The sequence below is a fragment of the Protomyctophum bolini genome, assembly GCF_963924005.1.
Source record: "Protomyctophum bolini genome assembly, chromosome: 10".
In the NCBI taxonomy this organism is placed as follows: Eukaryota; Metazoa; Chordata; class Actinopteri; order Myctophiformes; family Myctophidae; genus Protomyctophum; species Protomyctophum bolini.
Window position 1 is genome coordinate 25,154,603 of NC_137871.1, and position 27,019 is coordinate 25,181,621.

A 27,019-nucleotide genomic window follows, 5' to 3' on the forward strand; every position below is an offset into this window, starting at 1 on the left:
AAAGACATATCAATGATTTACAGTATATACATTGTGTATACACACAGTACAAAGAAAATAAATGCGTTAAGACTACTCCTGGGTTCTACCACGTTCAGTTGTGTGGCCTCATTTTATTAAAAAAACAAACAAAAAAACAAAAAACAAACAAACAAAAGAAGTTGCTTGATCTCACAAGTAATTTCATACATACCGTATACATACAGGGTGCAGTTTCATGGCATTGTAGGAATACAAGGCCGCTCACACCAAAACGCACTCGCCTCGGGTCAAATCCTGGGAACGGGTCGCCACCAGCTATTCCTAAAAGTAACCTCAGTAAAACTATGCCTGGAGAACCTAACCTTATTAATAATCGCTGGGGCGAGTGGTCCACAATAAAAGAAAAAAAGGGGTCGAGTGTGTTTTGGGGCGAGCGTTCTGATTACCCATTATAGCCATTTCTACAAATCAGGTGTGCACCATTTATAAAATTCATGTTAACCGATTTGAACCCGGCGTGCCTATTTTGGGCATATTATGGCAAAGGTTTTCATATCTATTAAAAAATGGATAGCCCCCCCCCCCCCGCCACACTACATTTTGTATAAAATTGACAGCAACTGTCATCAGTGTATGACGGATTCATGTTAACGTGTATTTTCAGACATTTAACCACTTAAACCGTAAATTCTTCGTAAACTTGACCTTTCACTCTGTAGTCTGTTCTCCCCCCCTCTTTGCCGAAAATAGCCAATCTACAAGTGGTTCATTTAAAAAAAGAATGACACAAGTATAATTAACTGCCAGGTGCAAGCGCTGTCTCCGTTGTGCATCTGCCCCCATTTTGTATTATTATTCTTTCCTTTTGTTTTGCATTCGTTTCCGACGTTCTTTCGTTGGCTCAATCACGGTGTTTTGTTATGGCTTTCCTGTAGCTAAAGTTAGCTAATAACATTAGCTGTTGTCACTCACGCCACGCCGCCATCTGCAGCGTTTCTGAATCATGACTAGGTCGCTACTAGAAGCACTAGTAGCCTGGGGTTGTTGCTTGCTGTCCCATTGGCTAGAGGTAGCCTGAGACGAAGCAGCCAATCAGGACTAGTAGCCTGGGGTTGTTGCTTGCTCTCCCATTGGCTAGAGGTAGCCTGAGACCAGGCAGCCAATCAGAACTAGTAACCTCTGGTTGTTGCTTGCTCTCCCATTGGCTAGAGGTAGCCTGAGACAAGGCAGCCAGGACTAGGTCGTCAATAAATCCTGTCCTGTTGTAAGCCAGGTTTACAGTTGGCAAAAGTGGTCCTATCACACAGAGATGTTTTCTCTTTGCCTATATAGCATCTAAACCATGAGAGATAAAAAAGGCTTTTTAACCTGACCTAACTGAACGGAGTGTCTTTTTAAGTTCACTGACTGACTTTCTCACTCTGTTGATACACAAAAAGAAGGAACTTAAAAAAAACTTGGGGCGTCGTCCACACTATTCTCAAGCCAGCACTTTTCCCAGTTCTGCAGATGATACAGTTATCGTCATTTTGAAAAAGAAAAAGAAAAGAAAAAGATGGCTTGGCTGTCCGTATGAAGGCATGGCTGGATGGATGTATAGATGAAGGATAGTGAGGAGTAAGAGAGAGAGAGAGAGAGAGAGAGAGAGAGAGAGAGGAGTGCCGGTCCACTCAGTCCAGTCCATTGGGATGTCAGATCTCCACATCACTCTCCTTGTCATTGTCGTGGTCGCCGTCATAGAACTCATTGGACGCCTCCGGCCTGGGGAAGTGACATCACCAACCAATCAGTCACACACACGGAATAAAGCTGAATAAAATCTTGTGACTGACAACTCGATCTTCTTGCTGTTCTAAGCTCACCACGAGTTACAATAAATGATGGACATATTGAACCAACATAAACAAAACTATTTAGTATTATACCAAACAACATATTTTAGACTAAGGGAATCATACTGGTGCACGGCACCAGATGTATGGGGGGGGGGTCGTTCTGGTTACGTTATTTCCACTCCAGACCGGATCAGAAACCCAAAAATGGCATTGATCACAGGCTACTGCTGTACATACAGCCAGCAGCAGAAATCACAGATTGAGGCTTTTAACCTTTGCTCTTATGTCGTATCCGAGACCAGTAACCCTAGAACACTAAACATCCTTTTTGTCACACCATCACATAATAAACGCGGGTATATTTCACCCAATGTTAAGTATTTCATTAAAAGAAATACTTCTCATCAAAATATATTGAAGTACAGCAACACATGGCAACTTGAAGTACTCCTCTTTAATGTCAGCATGACTTTTCACACACAAAATAACATGGTGGCAAAATCTGTGAAAAAACTATATTAAAAAAATACCCCCTCCCCAAAAAATAAAATAAAATAAGGGGCTTGGGAACCAAATGACTGAAATATTCATTTGTTTAGCGACAGAGCTGTAACCCAGTGGTTCCCACACGTTTCATCCCGTGACCCTAAAGAGAAATTCAATGTTTTCTAGGACCCCCAAAGTAGTGAAAATAGGCGATATACAAGCTCTCACAATGCGTTGCTTCGTGACACGTTGCGAGCTTGTAGATCGCCTAGTTTCACTACTTCTTAAAGTTTTCAAATTTATGGAATTTCTCCGATTTGTCTTTGATTTCTCCATGAAATTACTGGGGCGAAAAAAATAAGCTTTATAGAAATGCCATTAAATGGGGGTTTCTAGACAGATATGCGTGTCAAACTGGGTAGCCCTTGAAATTAAACGGGTTGAGAATCACTGCTAGAGCCTTAACATCTCTTATGGGGGGTCGTCCCTGGCATATCTTTTCAAGTGGGGGGTCCGCGGGCTAATTAGTGTCAATGTGGGGGTCCTTTTGGGACCCATGCGTGCGTCACCTGCTGTAGCCGTCCTCCGCGCCCCTCTCGTCCGGGTCGGGCTCGTCGGTGCGCTCGTAGCTCAGCATGTCGGAGGGCACGTCGTGGATCTGGACGCTGGGGGCGTGGTTCAGCATCTTCAGGTTCTCAAAGACCGTCTGACGGATCTGCTCCAGGTACTGAGGGAGGGAGGACACACACACACACACACAGCTGCTCAGGACTCAAACACGTACGCACACAGACACCAGATAGTGCTTTAACCCGTTATGACCAGAGACCGAATTCTATAAAAAGTCTGTTTCTGTATCAGCAGTGCTCAAACTATATTCATGTCAAGGACACCCCCCCCCCCCCCCCAAAGAAAATATGAGTTTGAACACGTTTTCACGATTTTTCAAGGTTTCGAGCTTGTAGATCTGCCATTTTCTGCTATTCTTCAATAGTTAAAAGTATAAAATAATGGGGTTGAAAGCTAAGGTGACACAGGTGACAACGGGTTAATTAACCACCACTATCGTTGTTCTAACGTTTTTAGATTTTCCTTTTGTAAATAAATGCCCTACCTGATCATGCAACAGCGTCACACAAAAGCCTTTTGAGCTTAATGTCCATCTGCTACTTTTTGCCGTTTTGGAATTTGAATAATGAAAATGTAGTTTTGGAATTTGGACATATGAGGTTTCCTCCCGACAGAGACGATATGCTGTATATAAGAAAGGCTGATCTACAAGCTCACAACTTAATTGCCAAACTGTGTGTGTGTGTTGTGCATTACATTCACACACACATGCATGCATACACCGATGGCGGCAGAAACCATTCAAGGCACCAACCAGCACATCGGTAGCAATTAGGGGTTCAGTGTCTTGCTAAAGGACACTTCGACACTAACTCCGGGGGAGCCCGGGTTCGAAATGGCAATCTTGCGGTTACCATCCTGCCGCTCTACCCCTGAGCCACCGCCGCCCCTTGGAAGAGGTTTTATGGAAGATGCTTCCGAACATGCATTCAATTTGCTAGTTTGACAACTTTTATTCGTCAAGCTTGGGAGAGAAGACGGAACACTCTGTATGAACCCCTGAGGCATGGACACGGAAATATGTAATCTTTAATCCTAAAATTGCTAACAACCCAAAATAGACGATCTACAAGCAAACACGTAGCACTGCGCGTAGATTTCTGTTTATTTTCGGTGCCGAGACATTGCTTTAACAGAAGACATGTTGGCTTCTATGGAATCATGCATATACAGTTGTGGCGACTCTATGACGTTAATTCATGGTATGACGTTACCTGTCTTGAGTTCTGGTTCTCTATCCTGGTGCTGACGTCGGGGTGTAACGTGAAGTCTGGAGCAAAATACTCAAAATACTCTGAACCGAGGGAGTAAGAGCAGGGGAGCAAGAGGAAACAGAGGAGGGGGGAGAGAAGGAGAGGAAAAGAAAACGGAAGAGGGGGAAAGAGAGAGACAGAGAGACATGAACCAAAGAACGGAGGGAGAAGAGAGCACAGAATAGCAGAGGGGAAAAGAAAAAACAAATCAATCAGCGCCTGTGTCGTTGGACTTACAGTATTCATTAGCATGGCCTGCGTTAAGTATGAATGCATATTACATTCTAAATCCATGCCTGTGCCGAATGTTACTTTTACGGTGGCAAATGTGTTGGACTGTTGGACAGCACCACCCCCAAAGCAGGAGAAGATGCAGAGTTCACACTGGCAGCGACACAGCTACAGGCTACAACGTACATTCCTCAGTGGACGCCAGGCAGCGACACCAAGGTACAACGTGACATGACACGGGCCACGGCACATGTCGCTACAAAGCACACGTTTTTGATTCATCCCCTTCCCTCTCCCCAAAATTCCTGCACCAAACTAATGATTGCCGTTAGCTGGTTCCCTGTGCTTTATATCCCCCCATTCCCTATCATACACACAGTGTGGCTTGAACTTTCAACGGGCGACTTGGCAAGCAACGTAGCTGGGCCGCACTTTGGGTCCGTTTTGAAGCTTTTTGTCGCTGCGAGTGTGAACGCAGCATAACCGTGTGTTTAATTAAAAGCTAATCAAATGGAAAGGTCCCGGTGGCTGAGTCCTGTGGTTAAATACTCTATATACACACACAGGGGTCTTCAACAGGGGGGGGGGGGGTCCTCGGATTTACCAAATCTTCCTGTGATAGGCAAGTAAGTATTTTACATGAACCACTTGAACCCTAGCATCCCCATTCTAAGGAGAACTTTATATCAGCCAAATGATAGCTGATCTACAAGCTCACAACGGCTCACGATGCAAGGAACTTGTGAGCTTGTAGACCGGCTATTTTCGGCAAAGAGAGGGAACTAAAAACCCCTGCTTCATCTCTTTCTCTCTCAGCTAAGGAGTCCGTGGCCTGACAAACGTTGAAGACCCCTGCTCTATAAACATACACACACACCTGTGACCACATGCACCAACACCAACATGGTGTGTTTACAGTATTCATTCACCGTACCGTTCCATGGATGCATGAACGTTCGATGCATTGCTCCACGCTCAGTGTACCACGCAGAATCAAAAGCTGTATAATGGGAAAGGACTCGTTTTTTAGCTCGGCAGCAGTCATCATGTGGAACGGGGTACCCGTACCCGAGCCATACCCACTTAACGCAACGGTACAACTTCTTTACTTAATAGTAGAACTGGCGTTAGTTGCACCCCCGGAAATAGCCGATCTACAAGCTCACAACGATCTTCTAATCCTTTTCTGAATAGAGGGTATGGTATGAGGATGCATAAAGTGAATGGCAAATCGAGCGGCAAAGTGCGTTTAACGTTGTTTTACGTCGTTTAATGCAATCAGATTAAATTCAATCAGACTTTCTCTGTTTGGATGTAAGAGCTGTCAAGGGCGGAATGTCGTTTTTTGCAACGTATGGATGACTTCCAGGTATGATGATGATGTCACGCATACCCTCCATTGTCCCCAACGGAATAGTGATGCTGGGGGTTTAAGTGGTTACAGGTTGGGCACCAGATGAGAGACAACTTCTGATATTTGCCTACTAGTACATTATATCTAGACAATAACAGTTTATTGTTGTTGTTTTTTTGAGTATTGCAACCACTCCAAGGAACAGCAATGTCCGTGTTAACCTATGTGTACTATGTGACTATGAGTACAAGTAGGGGCAAAAGTGGCACTGTTGTGTGTGTGTGTGTGAGAGAGAGAGAGAGAGAGAGAGAGGAGTTGCACCACTCAGTTCAAACAGGTGTGATTTTATATGATTATATGGAAATGGTTTTGTGGATTAACATTCAGCTAGTGGAGGAAGTAGTGGAGGAAATGGCTAGTTGTGCATACTCGTATTCTCAAAGGAATGCACAAATACCGATGTTCAACCCATTAAGATCTGAGACAGATTCTAAACAGTAGTTCCTTCAAGAGTAGTTTTTTTTAAATGTTCCCATAGACGACATGCTGACTTCCAGCATCCAAAGGACTGAAAACGTTGAACCCATGTGTTCTGAATGGTTTAGCAACTCACCGCTGTACGGCAGCTCATCACTGATAGATTCATCTACCAGAAGAGACGTCTCATAGGTCCTGGGATGGAGCGGAACAAGACCAGACATGAAAGGAAATTAGTTTAGTAGTTTGGTCGAATGTTCACGCAAAAACAGTAACACACAGCTATTCTCAAACTCTCTTTTGAGTTTCAAAGACACCCCCCTCAGTTTGATATGCATTAGGCCGTCTTTTCAGGCCAAGGACCCCTTTTAGCGGAGCGAGAGATGAAACAGGGTATACTATAGAGCATGGGTCCCTAAAGTGGGGTCCGGGGACCCCCAGGGGTACCTGAGGGAGTTCCAGGGGGTACCTAGCTCAATGGATTGGGAACCAAATGGACACTTATGGGTCTGTAACTCAGAGTGTACAAATGGAACCAAATGGACCCGTTAAATTTAACAGTGGTTTGAGAATATAAATTGGGGTACCAGAGATAGAAATGCCATTAAATCGCGGGTCCGTAGCCTAATGCGTGTGAAACTGGGGGTCATTGAAATTAATGTTTCGGAATCACTGCTAGAGCTGTAAAAATCCTCCCTTATGGGGGTAACTGGCATATGTTTTCAAATGGGGGGGATCCGTGGCCTAATACATGTTGATTTGGGGGAACCACTGCTATAGAGCAAACTGAGATGAGACTTACCAGCAGCGAGCCACGTTCCTCACTGTGTAGCCTCCTCCACCCAGCACCAACAGAGGAATCTTAAAGCTCTTCACAAACTCCACACACTCACTGTAGGACGGACGCACACACACACACGGTTGGTCAATTAACCGAAAGATATATGGAACCCAATTTATCGAGCAATCTTCGTTCCTACTCTCACCTATGGTCATGAAGTGTGGGTCATGACCGAAAGAATAAGGTCGCGAATATAAGTGGCCGAAATGAGTTTTATTCGACGGGTGGCTGGCATCTCCCTTAGAGATAGGGTGAGAAGTTCAGTCACACGAGAGAGACTCGGAGTAGCCGAGTCTAACCGCTGCCCCTTCGCCTGGAAAGGAGCCAGCTGAGGTGGTTCGGGCATCTGGTTAGGATGCCTCTCGGGCGTCTCCCTAGGGAGGTCCTCGACACTCGTCCCACTGGGAGGAGACCCCGGGGCAGACCAAGGTGCAGTTGGAGGAAACACATCGACTCACTGGCCTTGGAACGTCTCGGAATCCCCCAGGAGGAAGTCACTAATGTTGCTCTGGAGAGGGAAGTCTGGAGCACTCTGGTGGAGCTGTTGCCCCCGTGACCCGACTACGGATAAGCGGTTGAAGATGGATGGATGGATGGGTTAGATCACATGATTCACCCATTCACATACCGATGGCGGAGGAAACCATGCAAGGCACCAACCTGCTCAACGGGAGCAAGTAGGGGTTCAGTGTCTTGCTCAAGGACACTTCAACTCGAACTGGGAACCTTAATGAATTGCATTTTTATAGCGCTTTTCCAAGTGCTCAAAGCGCTTTACAATGGTTCATTCATTCATACATTGGGAGGCGCCAGCGTCCTCACTTCCCACATTCACACACCAATGGTGGCGAGCTCACACCGGCCGACTCATTGGAGGCAATGTGGGGTTCAGTGTCTTGCCCAACGACACATGTGGACAGGAGGAGCCGGGATTCGAACCGTCGACCCAGGGATCATTAGATGACCTGCTCTACCACCTCCTGAGCCACAGCCGACCACAACCTTCTGGTCCCCAAGCGGCCACTCTATCCCTGAGCCGCTGCCCCCCCCCCCCCGCCCTTCTCGTCATATCTCCCGCGGCTGAAGAACTTAGCATATTTATTTATGCATTTAAAATAAATTGATGGCCAGCTTTGAGGGTTTGTGGACATTGAAGACACAAGACGCAAATTGTGATTGGCCAGAATGAGATGATGTATGATGACGTGTGACAATAAGAGCGGCCCTCACTTCACACAGGTGTGATTTTTTTCATACATTATATTATACAGTAGCATATAAACCAGGGTAAACGTGAAGAGAACAAGTCGTACCCGTGTCCTCGTATGCTGAGGTTGAAGCAGCCCAGTCTGTCACAGCCGAGGGAATCCGCTCCACACTGGACGGGTTAACACAAAACACAATAGTTTTAGTACATGTATTGTGTGTTTCGGATACACAGCTATACAAAGATGCCGATAAGAATACTGCCTAAAATGTGCTGGTATCAGTATTGGTGAGTGAGCCAGTCTGTGCCAATCAGATTCCGCGTCATTTATCACATGATGTCTTTTACAGTAATCAATTATTTTCTATTTAGAATGCTTCACTTGATGTTGCACCATGTTTTATTATATTTACATTTGTATTTATTCCTAGATCAGTGGTTCTAAACCTTTTTTTATTTCATGGACCCCACATGACTCTGAGTGTACTTATTGAGTGTTAACTCACTTATTAGAGTGAACAAATGGAACCAAAATTGGGTTCCATTTGTACACTCTCAGAGTTACAGACTTGTTACTGGTCCATTTGGAACCCAGATGATCCCTGGACACCACTTTAGCGTTATTCATAGTCTGGATTTTCGGTGGTGAGGTGACCACCGGACTACAACATGGCGTCACGAGGCACGGTAAAGAGCAAACCACCGCTCCAGCCCTTCTCTCTGTTTTTACTCACCACCGCTCAACGTTATTTCAGCTTCGATGGTCACCTCACCACCGGAGCTGTGGTCACCTCACCACCGAAAATCCAGACTATGGTGATGAATGTAAACACAAGCTAACAAGACTTAGGTCTCCATCTTGCGCCACCCCTTATCCCTAAACTTATTTGCCATTTTTTTACTATATTGAAAATAAATTTAAAAGTGAGCTTGTAGATCAGCTATTTGAACTAAAACTACTGAACTAAAACATTGAAAATAAGTATAGGGATAAGGGTTAAGGGGTGGCCCTTGGGGCTCTATTTTCGTCACCACTAAACCATTTAGTGCCGGAAGTGCTTCAAAATAGGAGCTCTGGGGTGCCGGAGTTGTCTGATCGCTTTTACTCTGAAAGCCATGAACTGGAAACACTTTCCTAAAAAAGTTGACTTTACAAAGTGACCTCACATCCCTGATCATTTTAATTTATACAATATATAATCCAAAAAGCGTTCATATTTTGCGGGAGAGACGGATGAGGAGCAGAAATGAAGCGCCAGCATATCGATCCATTAATCACCACGGAGAGCGCCCTGGATTAGGAGATACGAGTCATTCTTTCCGACGTGCTAACATGGGAGTCAATGACAAGCTAATAATTGCACCGAGCGTTAGCATACGGCAAGAGAAAAGCGAAATGCCAAAAATAATAATAAGAAAAATTCTGAATATTCTTATCTCGCCCCGTATCTTTGAGGGTGCGCTAGGACGTACAGGTACATCCATTGTACCTTATGACGTACAGGTGCGTCCTATGAACTGAAACGGTTAAAATGGCCAGTCTACAAGCTCAAAACGTGTCAATGTAGATTGGCTAGTTGAACTGTTCAAAAATGTTTTTCAAAATAGTGAAAAAGGCAAAGAAGTGTAGGGATAAGGGGTTTAGTGGTGACGAAAATGGAGCTCTTAGACTACATTATTATGGAGATATCAGATTCTTGTCCTGCTGCTTCCGGTTCATGGCGTCTGCTTGAGAGAAACCAGATGCAGGCCACTGAGCCTTGTGGTTATATTATTATACATTGTATTGTATAGTATTATTCCTTTGTTTATAATAGATTCACCTGTAGAACGATGCAGGTTGGCTGGTAGAAATCTACCACCTGTTTAATGACTGGCTGGAACAACTGTCTGTAACCTAGAAACACACACACACACACACACACACACACGTTAGTCAAGTGTGTACGTGCATGTACAGTACACATTAACAAATCCCTTTACATTAAGAATGCTTCACTCCAGAAATGCAGAGGTAAGCCAATGACATTCTGAGTCTGACACAATTTCATAATTATGTGAAGAAAAAAAACATTAGGCTAATTTACACAACACTGATGCCAGTCATGTCAAACAAGTCTATGAAGCCATCTATGAAAAGGTTTAACACATTACAATATCTAGTGTGTGTGTGTGTGGGGGGTCTAGAACAACAATAAGGACTCACTTTGGTCATCGATGCCGTCTCTGAGTGGAACGTTGAGGCAGTAGTACCGACCGCTCTCTGCACCCACCTCATACATGTCACCTACAGGACACACACACACACACACACACACACACACACACACGTTGATGACGTCAACATTTTATGGGTGGCACTTTTGCAAATGCCATGTAAAAAAATGTACAGTTGTATTTTCAATGTTTACCTGTGCCTGGGAAGAAGTAGTTTCCATATTTGTGGAAGGACACGGTCATGACGCGGTCAGTGAGGTAAAAAGCTTCCTGTACGCCGTCCCCATGGTGAATGTCTATGTCGATGTACAGCACCCTAGGGTGGTATCTGGAGAACAAGAAATCAGTGATGTAAACAGGTTTTCAATGTATTGAGTCCCGGGATGCAGGGATGGTCTTTTAGATGAGTCCCAGGGAGATTTGATGAGTCCCACTTCAACGACGTTAGGAGTCATATTTTGCCATTTTGGTTATATTCATGTAGAAAACAGAATAAATGATTATTATAACTAAGGCTAAGGCAAAACAAACTAGAATAAGAAAAACAGTACAGTAGTACAGTAGTGCATCCCGTGGATGCAGAGGTCGTTGTTTTATTGCGTCCCTTAACCCATTTAGGCCTGAGACCGATTCTAAAAACGCCTCTAAATCCTGACTTAAGTTTTATGAAAAACTTCAAATATTGATATAGCAGCTTTAAATATTTTACATTTTTGAATACTGTACATACTGTACAGAATCCAACAATGGGTTCCCGGCCTGAGGGGGTAAAACACCAAAAGGGGTTCCCGCCCAGAATGGGTTTTAACTATAAACTGCATTTTGGGATGCAAAATGCACCCTATTTTAATCTCTGAACAATACAAACTGTGTCACCATTATGACTTTCTGTATTACTTCATTGTCATGCAAATAATCGTTTGATTTGATTTATTTGATAAATTCATAAAGTGCACAGTGAAGTAGAATCATCAGGATTGCACAAAACGTATGGTCTAGTGAAGTCCATTGTGATCCAAATAACCCATTTAGGCCTGCCGTCGAAATTTAAAAAAAATGTCTTCAGAATTATGACAATTTTCTGAAAAGGGCTGAAAACTCTCCTGTGGCTAGACACTTTAACGAGATGGGACATAAAGTGTGCTCTCTGAAGTTCCAGGGTATAGAGGTCAGCCCTTAAAAAGAGGAGGGGGCCGTGGTATACTGGTATATACACACACCTCACAAACACCCGAAAGGGCTCAATGAGGAGTTACTACTAGGATGTTTTTATAATACCTTTTCTAATTATCTTTCATAGAATGGTGTAATCTGAGTCTGTCTTTATAGAGGGGTCTTAGAGACCTGCACGGGTCAGATTTGCGGTTTATAGTGTTTCCGATATGGATCTTAAAATCCAATAGGCTGTATATATTGTATGTGGTCATTTTGTTGTTTTCTTGTTGTGAACAACGAATGTATCGATGTAATGATGATGTATGTTGCGCACCCGGACCGTTTAGTGCAAGGCACCCAGGTCCCCTTTATAAGTGACACAGAAACATTGTTGTCTAAATTAGAGTTGAAGAAGGCCACTCTGCCGAAACATCCATTGGTCTGTTGCCTGGGGCAAAATTTAAATAAACAAGAATCCTAAAGGATATAACGTGAGTGCTGGTATTTATTCCTACAGTGTATATCTTCCAGAACCGTGCACCCGTTACACCATTACATGGAATTATTCCACAATTACTCGCTTTCTTCTTCAAAATTTCTGAAAAACCTCATGTTTCTGTATCAGTGGTGCTAAATATTTCATGTCAAGGACCCCAAAAATGATATGTAATTGGCCACCGACCCCCATCTGAAAATATGTTGTTCCAGGAGGAACCTCTCAGAAGCAAAGATTTGAGTTATAAATGTTCGCTCTGAGAGAAAATATATTCAAAGATTTGAGCCACATTTTCAAGATTTTTCAAAAATAGCAGAACCTCTGCGTAGCACAGTACAAGCTCATAGTGCGGTGCCGCAATATGAGCTTGTAGATCTGCTTTTTTTCCAATAGCTAAAGTATAACATAATGCTTGAAACACAAACAATTGCTGCAAATTATGTTGTGTGCGTAGCGCTCTTACTTGAGTAACTCCAGTATGCTGATTACAATGTCGTTTACGTAGCAGAAACCGGATGCCTGGAACACAGGGGGAACAAGTCAGCCATTATATCTATATATCTATATAGCAGAACCCGGATGCCTGGAACACAGGGGGAACAAGTCAGCCAATATATCATTATATATAGCAGAAACCGGATGCCTGGAACACAGGGGGAACAAGTCAGCCAATATATCATTATATATAGCAGAAACCGGATGCCTGGAACACAGGGGGAACAAGTCAGCCAATATATCATTATATATAGCAGAAACCGGATGCCTGGAACACAGGGGGAACAAGTCAGCCAATATATCATTATATATAGCAGAAACCGGATGCCTGGAACACAGGGGGAACAAGTCAGCCATTATATCTATATAGCAGAACCCGGATGCCTGGAACACAGGGGGAACAAGTCAGCCATTATATCTATATATCTATATAGCAGAACCCGGATGCCTGGAACACAGGGGGAACAAGTCAGCCATTATATCTATATATCTATATAGCAGAACCCGGATGCCTGGAACACAGGGGGAACAAGTCAGCCATTATATCTATATATCTATATAGCAGAACCCGGATGCCTGGAACACAGGGGGAACAAGTCAGCCATTATATCTCAACAGTCAACTCTTTGGTCTAGAGTCCGACAGACCACAACCATGTACTTGGTGTTTTATTTAGCGCTGCAGCAGGCTGACAAACAACAAAGCTCCGGTCCGAAACACGTCCGTTATTAAAAAAATATTAAATAAATAAAACAATGCACAACATTCTATTCTATTCTAAAATGCTGCCATTCTTTTTTTTTTACCTCAAATTTCTTGGCGTGATGGAGACCCCCAGCCCAGTTGATGGCGATGTCACAGATCTGGAACAAAATGCCGAATTAGTCAAATTACTACCATAGATTAGACACTAATGGTAAGAACAGCTTAGTCAAATGAAATAAAAATGCTTATCAACGTATTGCTACATTTTGTATAATAAATCCATGTTCTGTATGAGATGCATTTATTTTGGACTAAATCTTATGTAGTCACAGAAACTTGGGACGGTCTGACTGGAACTACAGGACACATTGACTGTAGTCCACTGTTGTCCAGGAAGAACTGACATGACATTTAGGTCTGAAACGTAAGACTGTGAAAGAATATGGACGAAGGAAGCCCGACAGCACCAATTGGTTTGTGCAGAGCAGTTTGAAAGCCTCTAGTTCAGAGAACGATGGCTGCGAATGGAAGCGGTATGCTATCAGTGTGCAGGGGAGCGAGGGGTAGGTCTTCACTCACCAGAACCCAATCACAAGCCCCGAATGCATACCCTGCTTAATCACCAATTTTACAATGAATGGAACATAATTTACAAAATCATATTTTTTGTAAAAGTATTTATGAAAAGGTTTACTAACGACGTGTAGTTCTCTTCAATGGAATGACATTTATTTAACAGCTGCCTGGAGTAGGGGAATCGGTTAATTGTTTTCATTACTTCATTCATTGGTTGCATTTCTGAGACCGAATGCTTGCCGCCTGGTCTGTAATGTCAGACATTTGTAAATCACTCATGCATTCGTGTGTGTGTTACCTTATGTGCCAGAGCCATAAAGGCGAGTTTTGTTTAATCCGCATTTAATCCACAATTTCCGTGTGCACGCCCGTGCACGCACACAAGTCGTCTTTATATGCATTATGGATCATAATATGCAAAACATGCGATATTCGGTGCTTGATTTGAGTTTAGATTGACTTCGTTATGATGAAATAAGTGATCGCGGAGCCAAACTGATCTCAGGTCAGTAGTATGATATGGCCGACTTTCACTACCGGTTCAAACATCTGGGGGGGTTAAGGGGACTTTTTAAAGAACGTCTGGCACGGGCAACGACCCCATCTTGAGGATTCCCGGCGCTATAGCACTTAACCTTATGCATGCGTGCATGTGTGTTTAATTATGCGTGTGTGTTACCTTATGGTTGAGCTGCGTCGCTCCTTGTAACGACGCGCCTGTGTACCTAGAACAGAATTCAAACAGACCTGGAAACACAGGACTACACACACACACACACACACACACACACACACACACACACACACACACGTTAGAGCCTTTTATTTAAAAGAGGGTGGGACAGAAATAATTTAAACACGCAAAACTCCACACAGAAGTAGATCCAGTCCACCTCCAGGGGGATTCAAACCCAGCAACTACTTCTACACACTTAACATCTTTATTTGTATTCACATTTTACAAGAAATTTCTTGAACACAAACAATAGTGGATGCACAAACTTGAAAAAACTCTACAACAAGTGCTTCAGGATACAGATCACGGGTACAGAAAGCATCGCCTTCTCCATATATGCAGATACTGAACAGAATTTTGCCGATGCCTTAGCTCTTGGCTTGGGCATGCCTGCAATCTGCAGGCCCCTCATGACTGATTTATGGACATTACCGAGGCTTCCAAATATGACACCCTCGGGTGAATATGAACACAAGTAGTTTACATTTGTAGCCAAGCTGTATAATAGCATCCTTAAGACGCTGGTACTTAAGAACCTTGGTAAGGAATGCCTCTTCCAGACTGTGGTCAAATGTACATGCCACTTCCAAAATGGTCACTTCTCTACTGTCCTCATCAACAACAACAATATCTGGTGTATTAGCTGTGACACACACACACACACACACACACACACACACACACACACACACACACACTGACCAGTCGTCCCCGACGTTGAAGGTGTTGAGGCTCTTGGTGAAGCCCTGCATGTTGTTGGGGCTGACCTTCTGCAGGAAGTCTATGTAGTCCTCTGAATGGAACCGGCACATGTCGTGCTGCGACGCCTTGTATGGCTTAAACACCTGTAGGCAATGGAAAAATAAATCGATCGATCCATTGATCATGATCAGTGTTCATTTTGTCGACTGAAACTGAGTGAGTAGACTGACTGAAGAAATTGTGCCATTCTCATGATGTTGGTTGGAAATTGCTCACTTGTGCTCACTTTAACCCATTTAAACCCAGTTTTCTGAAAAACCTCATGTTTCTATATCAGTGGTGCTCAAGCATTTTCATGTCAAGTACCCTCAAAAATATATGTAATTGGCCGCGGACCCCCCATATGAATATATGTTGTTCCAGTGACCCCCCAGAAGCAAAGATTTGAGTTCAAAACGTTCGCTCTGAAAAGCAATCATTTTTAACTAAAATCTTTTCTTTCCTGAAACAAAATATTTTGAGATGGGGGGTCGGCGGCCAAATACTTTCGTGGGGGTCCGTTTGAGAACCGCTGCAATCCAAGTTTTCCAGTAAAGCGCTTTCCGTTTAGATTAGAAGACAAATTTATAGAATCACTGGCAGATTGATGCTCACTAGCCCTAGAACGGCTCTTGTTGTTACATACAGTATGTACAGTATTTCACATACATGAGCCATAGATCACATCCATGATTTCTGGTAGAACTTGTGAATGTGCGGCATAAATGTGATAAATGCTCCGTTTGTACCAGGGGGGCAGTCAGACGGATATTTTGTGAAGCCACTAAGGAAATGAAAGTTCATATAATGGCCTGTTGTGGCGCTGTCACTGGACCCAGAAAAACCCATAGCCCCATAGAAGGCCATGTATTTTGGCCCAACTTCACCTAGACTGTATTACCTTAATAAACATGGTCATGAATACTTTTTGCTTCCAGTCACTAGTTTAAAGTCTCATTTCTAATGTCATAATATTGTTTTTGGAAAATTATGGTCCCATTTATAAAAAAAATTACCATAAAGTCGCGCATGTTCTGAGGGGCGTGGCTACCGTTACAGTCTATGAACGGGATCCCCCACCCACTCGAGTCAAAATAAAAACCAACGAAGAAGAAGGGGGAAGTCCTGCCTCGTTGTCTGGGCCAGCCAATGGGCCAGCTGGCCTGAACTGGGCCAAAACGGATCTAGAAAGATGGCGACTTCCATTGCAAGGACTGACAGGCTTCATTTTATGTTCATGTTAGACCCGCGGAACGCTTTGTCCATATTTTTTACAGTCTATGGTTTGTACTCACCCATTAAATAATTCCAAAGACGTGGTGTGAAAAATAGTCCTCTAGTTTTATATCCATGTGAAAGTTCTGGCACAAAACGCGTATTTAGTGAATTATCTCCACTTTTTCAAGAGATGCACACGGACGCCTTTCTCTCCGGCGAGGGGGGGGGCGGAAAGATCGATGAACTGATTTTACAAATACGTCCCGTTTACCGCAGACGTCATCATCAATTGACCAGGGAAACACAAAAGTTTGCGGTCACACAATTGGCAGGTGCTTTGCGATAGGTGCTGGGTAATTAATCACACCACCTGCCAATTGTGTGACAGCAAACTTTTGTGTTTCCCTGGTCAATTGGTGATGACGTCTGCGGTAAACAGGACGTATTTGTAAAATCAGTTCATCGATCTTTCCGGCCCCCCCTCGCCGGAGAGAAAGGCGTCCGTGTGCATCTCTTGAAAAAGTGGAGATAATTCACTAAATACGCGTTTTGTGCCAGAACTTTCACATGGATATAAAACTAGAGGACCATATTTCACTCCATGTCTTTGGAATTATTTAATGGGTGAGTACAAACAGAGCATTTATCACATTTATGACGCACATTTTCATATCTACCAGGAAACGGTGCAAGCTATCTATGCCTATGATACATGAAAATTTACGAAGTATAATTAAATGATCACAGGCATTCTAGGTCTAGATGCTCACCATCATCTTCTTGTAGAGTCCATAGTGTAAAACCAGACTGTGAGTCAGAGACAGTCGATGAGGCTTCATAGGATGACCAGTACCTGGAAGAGAGGAAGCAAGTGAAAATTAGCCAGACAGGAGACATCCATATCATTCTAAAAACCCATGTTTCTGCTGTTCTTACAGCCAACCAGTAGAAGAAATCACTGATTGAAGCTTTAAACTTTAGATTTTATTCCCATAACATAGATGATAGCTCTGTTTAACACAATGCTGAGCTCCCTCCAACCAAACATGCTTTCCCCATTATTTTTCTTAAATTGTTTTATGTTTTTTCTTTTTTGACACTTGCTTTGGCAATATCTCATACCAAAAAAGCAGAATTGAATTGCGGCAGTCAGTGATACACAGCAACCTTTGCAAGCCCATGAGAACGTGTTTTTATTCCAAGACGAGATCTACCGCTGCAATAATTATGTTCAACACCACACTTACTTACAACATATCCATGGACCATTGCTGACACACAAAGGCTTTTTTCCTATTACTACTGGAATATACGAGTGAGCCTCCAGCTTTTCACCAGAAATTTATTTTTATCGGAAGTGAATAATAGCACAGGCAGACTCTTCACTAGAGCATGTCTGAAAATAAATGTCGGAGGAGCTGAAATCGACATGTAAATATGAAATACATGCTTAAAAAAATGTAGCTAGGTGTAATGTTAGAGTCTACAGAAGTGAACCTTTCAAGCCTGTTTTGTGTTTTCACAACTCGCTGTTTTCTGCAAGACTTATTACTCTAGTCACATCTCCAAAACCAGTGGGTCAAACTAATATGTCAATTTGAAGCTATGATTTCCTGCTTTCACATGACATTAAAAACGAAAATGGAGAAAACAAATCCAATGGCAGTCCCTCAGTCAAATCTGGATCATTCTGATGTATTGCAGGGTTAAGAGTAGCCCTGCAAGCAGAACCCGAATGTAGTAAAGTTTCTGACACTTTTATGACTTTACTGCATTGGGTCCTGCTTCACGCTGGGCTGTCGCCAGTTACGCACAAACAAATACAATGTAAACACGCCATGAGACGGACTTCTGCGCGCTTTTACCATGTTTATTCATGTATTGACTTACGAATGTGCGAACTATAAGTACCTTACATACCATACCGACACATCTCCTGTGTCGCGGAAGCCGTTAAGTATTTTTAATCCATGATTGATTAAAAATGTCGCTTCTTCCTACCTTGTTTATTGACACCTCATTGTACCGCCTATCTGGCTAGCTAGTGGTGCTACAGCTATGACGGAGCAGATCAGAGGCAGGGACATAGCCCGCAAAGCCAACCGCACATCGAGAGGCGGTACAATAAACGGTAAATAAACAAGAAGAAATCAAAGCGACATTTTTAATCAAACATGGATTAAAAATACTTAACGGCTTCCGCGACACAGGAGATTTTATCAGAGGTATGTAAGGTACTTATAGTTCGCACATCCGTAAACAAACACAATAAAAAGCGTCCTAATTCCGCGCCGATGGACTAAACGATGAGTTTGTGTATATCCGCGTTCCAACAATCGCATTGGAAAATCTTAGCATGACCAGGGACCCTACGGGTCAGCCCGGTTCGGTTCGGATTGGGCTGACCCAGGGGGTTCCGAGAGGGGCTAGGTTAAGAGTGTCTCTGTATGAATTTAATACACAGGACAGGACCTCAATGAAAATAAGCCCTGGGCTCCTCTGTGGTATAATTATCCTTTTAGCATCATATTCTCATCTTATGTGCACTGTAGCTCTGGTCCATTAGCATTGACCAGAGCTATGTGCACTGTACCTTTTTTTTTAATCGATCAAAAGAAAAAATGGTGTAAAACGTCGAGGCCTAGCTATCTATAGCTGCTAGCTGAAAAGAAAACACAACACTGATTCCATTCACTCACCATAGTGGAAATTGCCCACGTCCGGGTCGTAGAAATACGCGGTTCTGTTGCTGTTGGACAGTTGCATGTTCGTTACAGTAAAGCGGATTTATGGACAGTATTAATATTCTGTAAACTAAAATAAACTACCGCATTGGGTTGCTTTAGCATTTAGCCGCCATTGTAAACACTAAACACACACACACAGAGAGAGGCGGTGGTGGTTGGTTGGTTGGTGGACTGAGAAGAGAGAGAGGGTGGGCGGAGAGTGTGGTGGTGGAGCGAGACCAGTGTTGCCAGATACCGAGAGAAAAAAGCAACTAGGTCAAAGAAACCAAGTTCCCCCACCCCAAAACACAAATCTTTGGTGGTGCAACCACTTCATTAAGGAGCTTTGTGTGTCTCTGACTGCCTGTCTGCCTGGCTGTGTCCGAGCACGAAAATAGCATTTGTTTGGTACAGTAGAGGGACCCCCTGGGGACCCCGGGGGGTCCCACACGGTAACTGTCATTTCTTGACCACTTCGGACGTGGGGCGGCTCGCCGGAACCGGGCCAGGACCCTGGGCTCGTTCCTGTGGGTCTGGAAGTTCCATGGACCCCCTGGGTACCCCCACACAGAGTTCCACCACTCACTTCACACAGGTGTGATTTTTTATTATTATTTTTTTGCCATGGACACAATCTTAATGAGTAGAAACACAAGCCCTAAATTAATGTACGGGTCCATTTGGTTCCATTTGTACACTCTCAGTTGATTACTTACATGAAGACAATGATTTATTGATTACACATATTCTGAAATTGTACATTTAAATACGCAAATTAGGTAGGCTATTATGAAGGAAAATAGAAAATGTAAAAAAGCTACTACTGTGGAAGGGTTATCATATATTAATTAACTTATACTGATCACACACACAGACACGCATGCACGCACGCGCACACACACACACACACACACACACACACACACACACACAGTCACACACACACACACACACACACACACACACACACACACACACACACACACACACACACACACACACACACACACACACACACACACACCTCATCCCTGCCTGTACACTCCAAGAGGTATAAGACACTTGTGGGATTCATATATCATAATGCCACATCAAGGTTTTTATTGGGTATAGGCCCTAAAACTATGACAAGGGCAATTATTTTAAACAGGAAATCATGTATAAAGGATACGGGGGCCAGTTTCGAATTGCAGCCGTCCATTCCAGCCTGTCAAAGTGGGCAGGGGTGAGGTGGGTTCGGGGAGTGAGGCCAAGTAGTAGCCTGACCAGTTTGTTTTGGGAAGTCTGGAGAGTTGTTTTAAGAGCCTTTGTGGTGCTGTGCTGTGGTACCAGCTATAGGTGTATGCATAGTCGAAGAAACCTTGTACGAGGGCTCCTGTTTAGGGTCTTCAAGCTGTTTTTGTTGAACAGTGAGGAGATCCTGTATAGGAATCTTGTTCTCTAAGTTTTGTGATTACGTTGGTGGCCGGAAAGATTTACCTCCAGGATGGAACCTATAGGTAAAAGTACTCATTATGCACAATGTCCCATTTCAACTTTTCAAATGTATTAAACTCTTAATGTCTCTAAATGGTATGATGAATTGAACAAGGTGGACCCTCTTGTAAACAAGTGCAGTGCTTTATTGGGTCGTCCACTCACTGTTAGTGTTTTTAATATTGAGTTGTGCTTGTAATTCTGCAAACTGTTACATAATTCAATCAATCAATCAATCACAATGCTTCTATCAGTGACCGCAATATCATCCTTTTTGATGAATTGAACATTGTGGACCCTATTGTAAACAAGTGTAATGCTTAATTGGGTCGTCCACTCACAGTTAACAGTCTCTGTATTGAGTTTGTGCTTAAAATGTACTGTAATTCTACAAACTGTTAATAAATATTTCAATCAATCAATCAATCAATCAATCAATCCTGGACTGTGGAGGGCAGTAATATGTCACGGCGTCAACACTCACTTGCCGGAAACCCCATTATTACAAGAAGAAGAAAACGAACTAAACGATTGGCAGAAGCCATGTGTCCCGCCCACTTTACTTTGTGATTTGCCAAGACTGGCAACGCCTGGTGGATCTGTGTGTCGATTGGATAAGATTCTTGTCACTTTACACGGAGCTAAAACTTGACCCGTCCGTCCGTCGCTCGTTTTGTTGTTGTTGGTTGCCATAGGTTGCTGCTCAGCTTACTTTGTTTTGTTGTCATCCGTTCAGTTCACATTACGTTGATCACTCCGTCCTCCTCAAGTCATCAGGAAATGGTATGCTTGCTTTTCTCTAATAATAGATCAGTACAACTGTTACGTTACATGTTTCGTTTTTAGTGCAGTGAGTTAGTTTCAGTGAGAAATAACTTTGAAAACAACGTCGCCTGCTAAATGACATGGACACCGAAGCTAACACGCTTCTCTGTCTGTCTGTTTGGGAAGCTAACGTGTCCAATCGTAAACCTGTTTCTATAATAACAACAGGATGGGTGAGCAGTGGGCAGTCTGGACACCAAGGAAGAGTGGGCACCTTTTCCATTTGGAAAACATTACATGATTAGAATATGCTAGCCATGGTTCACATGACGCTCTCATGCCAGTCATGTTTCAGGGCTAAGAATACAGTTGACGTCTTATATTTCTACAATTGCGACAAACCCTGTATATCCATGAATCATTGTGTGGCAAACAAGTTGTCAAAGGATAACAAAGTGTCATTCAATCATGTATACTTAATGTTTTATGGCCAATGATAGTCTTGGGTTTCTTTCATGTGTTTTCTTATTAGTGCTCTCTTGAACAGGGTTCCTTCATTCAACACGGCATCTGTTTATTGTTGACAACTGAAACTGACTCTCTTTTTTTGATGAGCCTGGGATTCCTAACTCAACCTCACATAAACTATGCCTAAACCTAACCCTATTACCTCACAAAAACCTATGCCTGAACCTAATCTTAACCTAACCTGTAAAACAAGCGCCCCACCAGCGATCATCGACTGCCAGGCTCAGCCAATTTTACATTGAGATTGCCCAGATCCTCCCTATAAGTGCCAAACTATCCTGTATCTGTTTATGATACATAATACTTATTCATAGCAGCTTCTAAACCAGGGTTGGGTGCCATGGCATATTTGGAATTTGGATGCTACAATTCATGGGTGCCGTGGATGGAAAAAACGGCACCCCTATTTATAGGGGTGCCCACTGCCCTGAGCCAAACATGTGTGAGAACCACTGCTCTAAAACCCACCGCGTATTGCTATGATTTCGCAGGCGACAGGCTATCGAAAACCCACTCCCACTGCCAGCCAGAGGAAGAAGCCTGCCGGGCCAAAACCGGAGTTAACGGAGGAACAAAAGCAGGAGATCCGAGAAGCCTTTGATCTGTTCGACGCTGAGGGAACAGGCACCATAGACGTGAAGGAACTCAAGGTTGGTTCTTAACCTCTTCTGATCTGAGCAGGTTCTCAACCTTTTCAGGCCGTGACCCCCCCCCCCCCCCCCCCCCACACACACACACACACACACACACACACACACACACACACACACACACACACACAATTCAATTAAATGCAAAGGGCTTTATTGGCATGAGAAAACATATGTTTACATTGCCAACGCACAATACAATCAAAACAAAGATTATGTACATTTGAAAGTCAGAATCTTCAAATAGATCAATTTCTATGTACCAAGATCACTGGATGTAGGTATAGTGCAGGAATATACACAATGATTAGTCACACTCTCCCCCCACCCCCAAATAATCCCATTTCAACAGGGGACCCACCAAACTGACAAGCAATTTGGAATTGTAGGAGTTGAAGCATTACGTTTTGTTTCACATTCTCACAATGCCTTGTATAAACAAGCAAAATTGTATTTATATTGGGATAGCTGTTTATTTTGCTTCTTTGTTTGCATTAATGTGTTAAAATGTGATTTTGACCTGTATTGTCATTCAATAAGTGTGTATGGACTGGAGTCAGTGGACCTCTCGCTCTTCAATATACACACACACACACACACACACACACACACACACACACACTCTACGTATATACATACTGTACTGTATGTGTATTGTGTACATTCTATACAAAACTGCAGATGTAACTCTCACATGGTCAAATAGTGTGCTCAAACTCCTCAAAGTGTTTCGTGGTCTATTCCTTCAGGTCGCCATGAGAGCCCTCGGCTTTGAACCAAAGAAAGAAGAAATCAAGAAGATGATTTCAGACATAGATAAGGAGGGCTCCGGAACAATTGACTTCAGTGACTTTCTTGGCATGATGACGCAGAAAATGGTGAGTGAGTGTAAATAGTTTCTTTTTTGGGAGAGAAATATAGCATAATCACCTGACCCATTTCATCCTGGATAATGTTTTTGTGCGTGTACAAATGGAATCAAGTATCCATTTGTACACTGTTCGTAGTGTACGAACGAAGTGATATTTCTTTGGTCAAAACAAAAATGTTCTTGTTAAAAGTAAAAGCTCTATATTCTGATAGTAATCATTGCAGTGTTTGTTCCGCAACAGTGGTCTTCCCAGCTCTTTACTAAAAAGAAACAAACATTTTAAGGTGGGTTGCCAATTCCAGCCAATCGGGAAGGAGCACCCATGTATCAGCTTACATTTTACAGTGTTCCAGTTCCAATTATGTCTGCTCATTTCTTTGTTGTATTATCCTGTATGAGCTTTCTCTCCTGATTGGATGAAACTGGTATTCGGACCATGAAAATCATTTCAGGTTATTAGCGATTAGCGAGTAGCGACAGGGATATCACTGTTTTTTTTACAACATAACGTTTACTGGGCCTTTAGATTGAGACTGTATATGATCACCACATGTCATTTTTTGATTAATTGTTTATCAGAGTGAAAAGGACTCAAAGGAGGAAATAATGAAGGCTTTCCGGTTGTTCGACGATGACGGAACGGGGAAGATCTCCTTCAGAAATCTCAAGAGAGTTGCTAAGGAGCTGGGTGAAAACCTGACAGACGAGGAGTTACAGGTGTGTTTTTGCTGGAGTGGCTCTTTTTGAAAAAAATGCCTCAAATCATGAGCGCAGTGTCCGATTGCTGTAAAAGGCAGAAAAAGAAATGTCACTTTTTACATTGGCCTATTTTAGCGCTGCCCGGTTGCTGATTTTTGCTCGGGATTAATCGGTCATCGCATATATCAGACGATATTGGCCTTAAAAATGCAATATCGGTATCAAAATAGAAAATAACATATCGGTTTAAGTTTTAGCAGATATTTTATAATAATTATGTTGAGAAAAAGGAAAAAGAAGCCTTTTGTTATGATGAAGCCTGCGGATTCTATCAGTGTTTTCTGAGGAAGCTTTCAAGACAAAAATAAATTCAAGCTGTTTATGTTGGGATATCGGCATACAACATTTCAATAATGGTGTATTCCTAGTTTTGAAATAAAGAAAGAAGCATTGCTTTTTCCAAATTCAGTTTTTATAAGCATTTCTTTCAGAACGGACAATTATTATAACTTTTTATCGACATCGGTTATATCGGTTATTTGCCATAACAGCAATTACGGTAATTATATTGAATATTGATATCGTCCCTAATGTTTGCACATTACTAGAGCGTTGCCCGTTGGGCACTGGCCTACTTGGAACAAGTTGGAAATGCATGCCCCACCCAGAGTCTATGCAGAGTCTATTCAACTGTGAACTCACTGCATTTACATTTAACTGTGTACATACAGTATATATTTTAAATCACTTCCATCTGTGATTCGTTAGGAAATGATTGACGAGGCAGATCGCGACGGAGACGGAGAGGTCAACGAGGAGGAGTTTCTGAGGATAATGAAGAAAACCAATTTGTACTGAATATTGTATTTTTTACCGGTAATGCATTACTGATTTTTGTAAAAGAAAATCCACCTTTGGTTATTCCAAGGACAATTTATACAGGAGCATTAGCTTTTTATATTGTGAGATTTCATCTCGTTTGTAAATAAATAAATAAAAACCCTGTGGTCAAGGAGTTAACCATGTTAGCCTCATTCCCTGCTTCTGTCTGGTATTATCCTAATGAACAATGGGACCGTCATTTTAAATCTGACAAATAAATATGATGAAGAAGTAATAGAAAGATGACGGTCGCATCATGCATTATTATAGGACAATGTCAGAACCATGGACGTGTTTTGCAAGAGTCTTTTTTTGAATAGTTAAAGTATGGTTTAAATTATTTTAACCACTGTCATCCCCAAGGACAATGACATTAGGGGCCCTATTTTCGCCAGTTATTCCTTATTCCTAAACTTCTTTGCCTTTTCATTACTATTTAGCCAATCTACATGCAAGCTCACAATGTGTATTTTTGTTTATGAATACAGTAGTTAAAGAAAAGAAAAGTAGTTTAGGGATAAGTGGTGGCACTGGTGGTCTTGGTGGCAGAGGCTTTGTTATCTGAACACAGTCGATCACACACATTAAAAAAAAAAAGCTAAAAAAAAAAAAAGCAAAGTACAATCATTATTGTGAGACAATAGCTTCGATAACTATAATAATGCAGTTAAGTATAGTAAGTAGGTAATGCTGCTATATTTGCCAGATTTCATACACATTTTATGAATTGGTGAATAACTAACAAATGGAAATGTAGACATTTAGCAGACGCGATTTAGAACGACAGTAAGCAAGGAAAACACGAATCAGCTAACAACTTATTTCTTCCTAAGTGCCCAACAAAAAAGGGCAGACAGAGGCAATCCCCCACCCACACAATCTGCTCACTTTTACTCACTCTCACGCTCTCTCTGAATAATTTGTGGAAAAACAAAACACACCACCTTCATCTTACCTTTTTTCTTGACTTGTGCAACAATTATATCCTAGTAGGCCTATGCTGGCCTGCTGGGTGCAGATTCAGATTAAATACGTAGAAACGATTATTATTTTTATCTCATTTTCAAATGACTCGATCGGTGATAGGCACCAGAGATGGCGACTCGAGTTAAAGGACCACTTCACCACTTTTCAACCTATCTTCATACTCACTATAATGATCATGATAAAATAGCACTATATTTTTTCTACTCGGTCTGTGTCTCATAGGAGGGCTGTGGGCAGTTCAGAAACACCAGTGACATCATCGATGGGGAATCCAAGCTAATAGAAACTGCAGGCTTTCTATTCCTGAAAAGTGAAAATGGAAGCCATCATTCTCACAATAATAGTTTTGCCTGGCTTCCATAGTAAGCTGCTCATTGCATTCGCAATGAACTGGTAGGCGTGTCAACATACAAACTACATTTTAACAAATTACACATTTTTGAACAAATTCTTCCTCATATAATAATACCTGATGATCATGTTTTAGGGTGGAAAAAAGTCACGGCACTAATCATGGTTCGTCCACAAAGTAACTGTTTTTCTATTGACTTGTATTGCTTTCGTTTGAAATGTACCCATTCTGCATACTGTGAAATTAAAATTCAGTCAGGAACAGTTTTGCCGTGGCTTTTGACATAATAATTTTGGAAATATTGTCCTTACGCAAAAACAATTGTATCAGTCGATCGTGAGTTAAAATAATCGGTGATCGGGATCAGTCAAAAAACCTGACCGGAGTAACCAATTATTTTCCGTCTTTTCACAGTTTTGACTATTTGTTACCCCCCTCCAACAATGGG

The 27,019-nt window shown here is 42.4% G+C and overlaps 2 protein-coding genes across 2 annotated transcripts; one reads left to right on the forward strand and one right to left on the reverse strand.

The window, feature by feature from the left end:
- Window positions 1-78: 78 nt before the first annotated feature.
- Window positions 79-19,535, reverse strand: hdac3 (histone deacetylase 3). Its single transcript, XM_080774043.1, has 15 exons — window positions 19,335-19,535; window positions 17,406-17,488; window positions 15,379-15,521; window positions 14,620-14,701; window positions 13,466-13,522; window positions 12,628-12,683; window positions 10,708-10,841; window positions 10,503-10,583; window positions 10,120-10,193; window positions 8,403-8,467; window positions 7,051-7,140; window positions 6,385-6,443; window positions 4,148-4,227; window positions 2,873-3,030; window positions 79-1,743 (listed from the first exon to the last, which is right to left on the reverse strand). Exons 1-15 carry the CDS (start codon window positions 19,399-19,401, stop codon window positions 1,674-1,676), a joined length of 1,299 nt encoding a protein of 432 aa, XP_080630169.1. The 5' UTR covers window positions 19,402-19,535; the 3' UTR covers window positions 79-1,673.
- Window positions 19,536-21,497: 1,962 nt separating this feature from the next.
- cetn4 (centrin 4) lies at window positions 21,498-25,353 on the forward strand. Its single transcript, XM_080774080.1, has 5 exons — window positions 21,498-21,620; window positions 22,622-22,780; window positions 23,530-23,658; window positions 24,231-24,368; window positions 25,119-25,353. The coding sequence occupies exons 1-5, from the start codon at window positions 21,618-21,620 to the stop codon at window positions 25,206-25,208; spliced, it is 519 nt and encodes a 172-aa protein (XP_080630206.1). The 5' UTR covers window positions 21,498-21,617; the 3' UTR covers window positions 25,209-25,353.
- The last annotated feature ends 1,666 nt before the right edge of the window (window positions 25,354-27,019 follow it).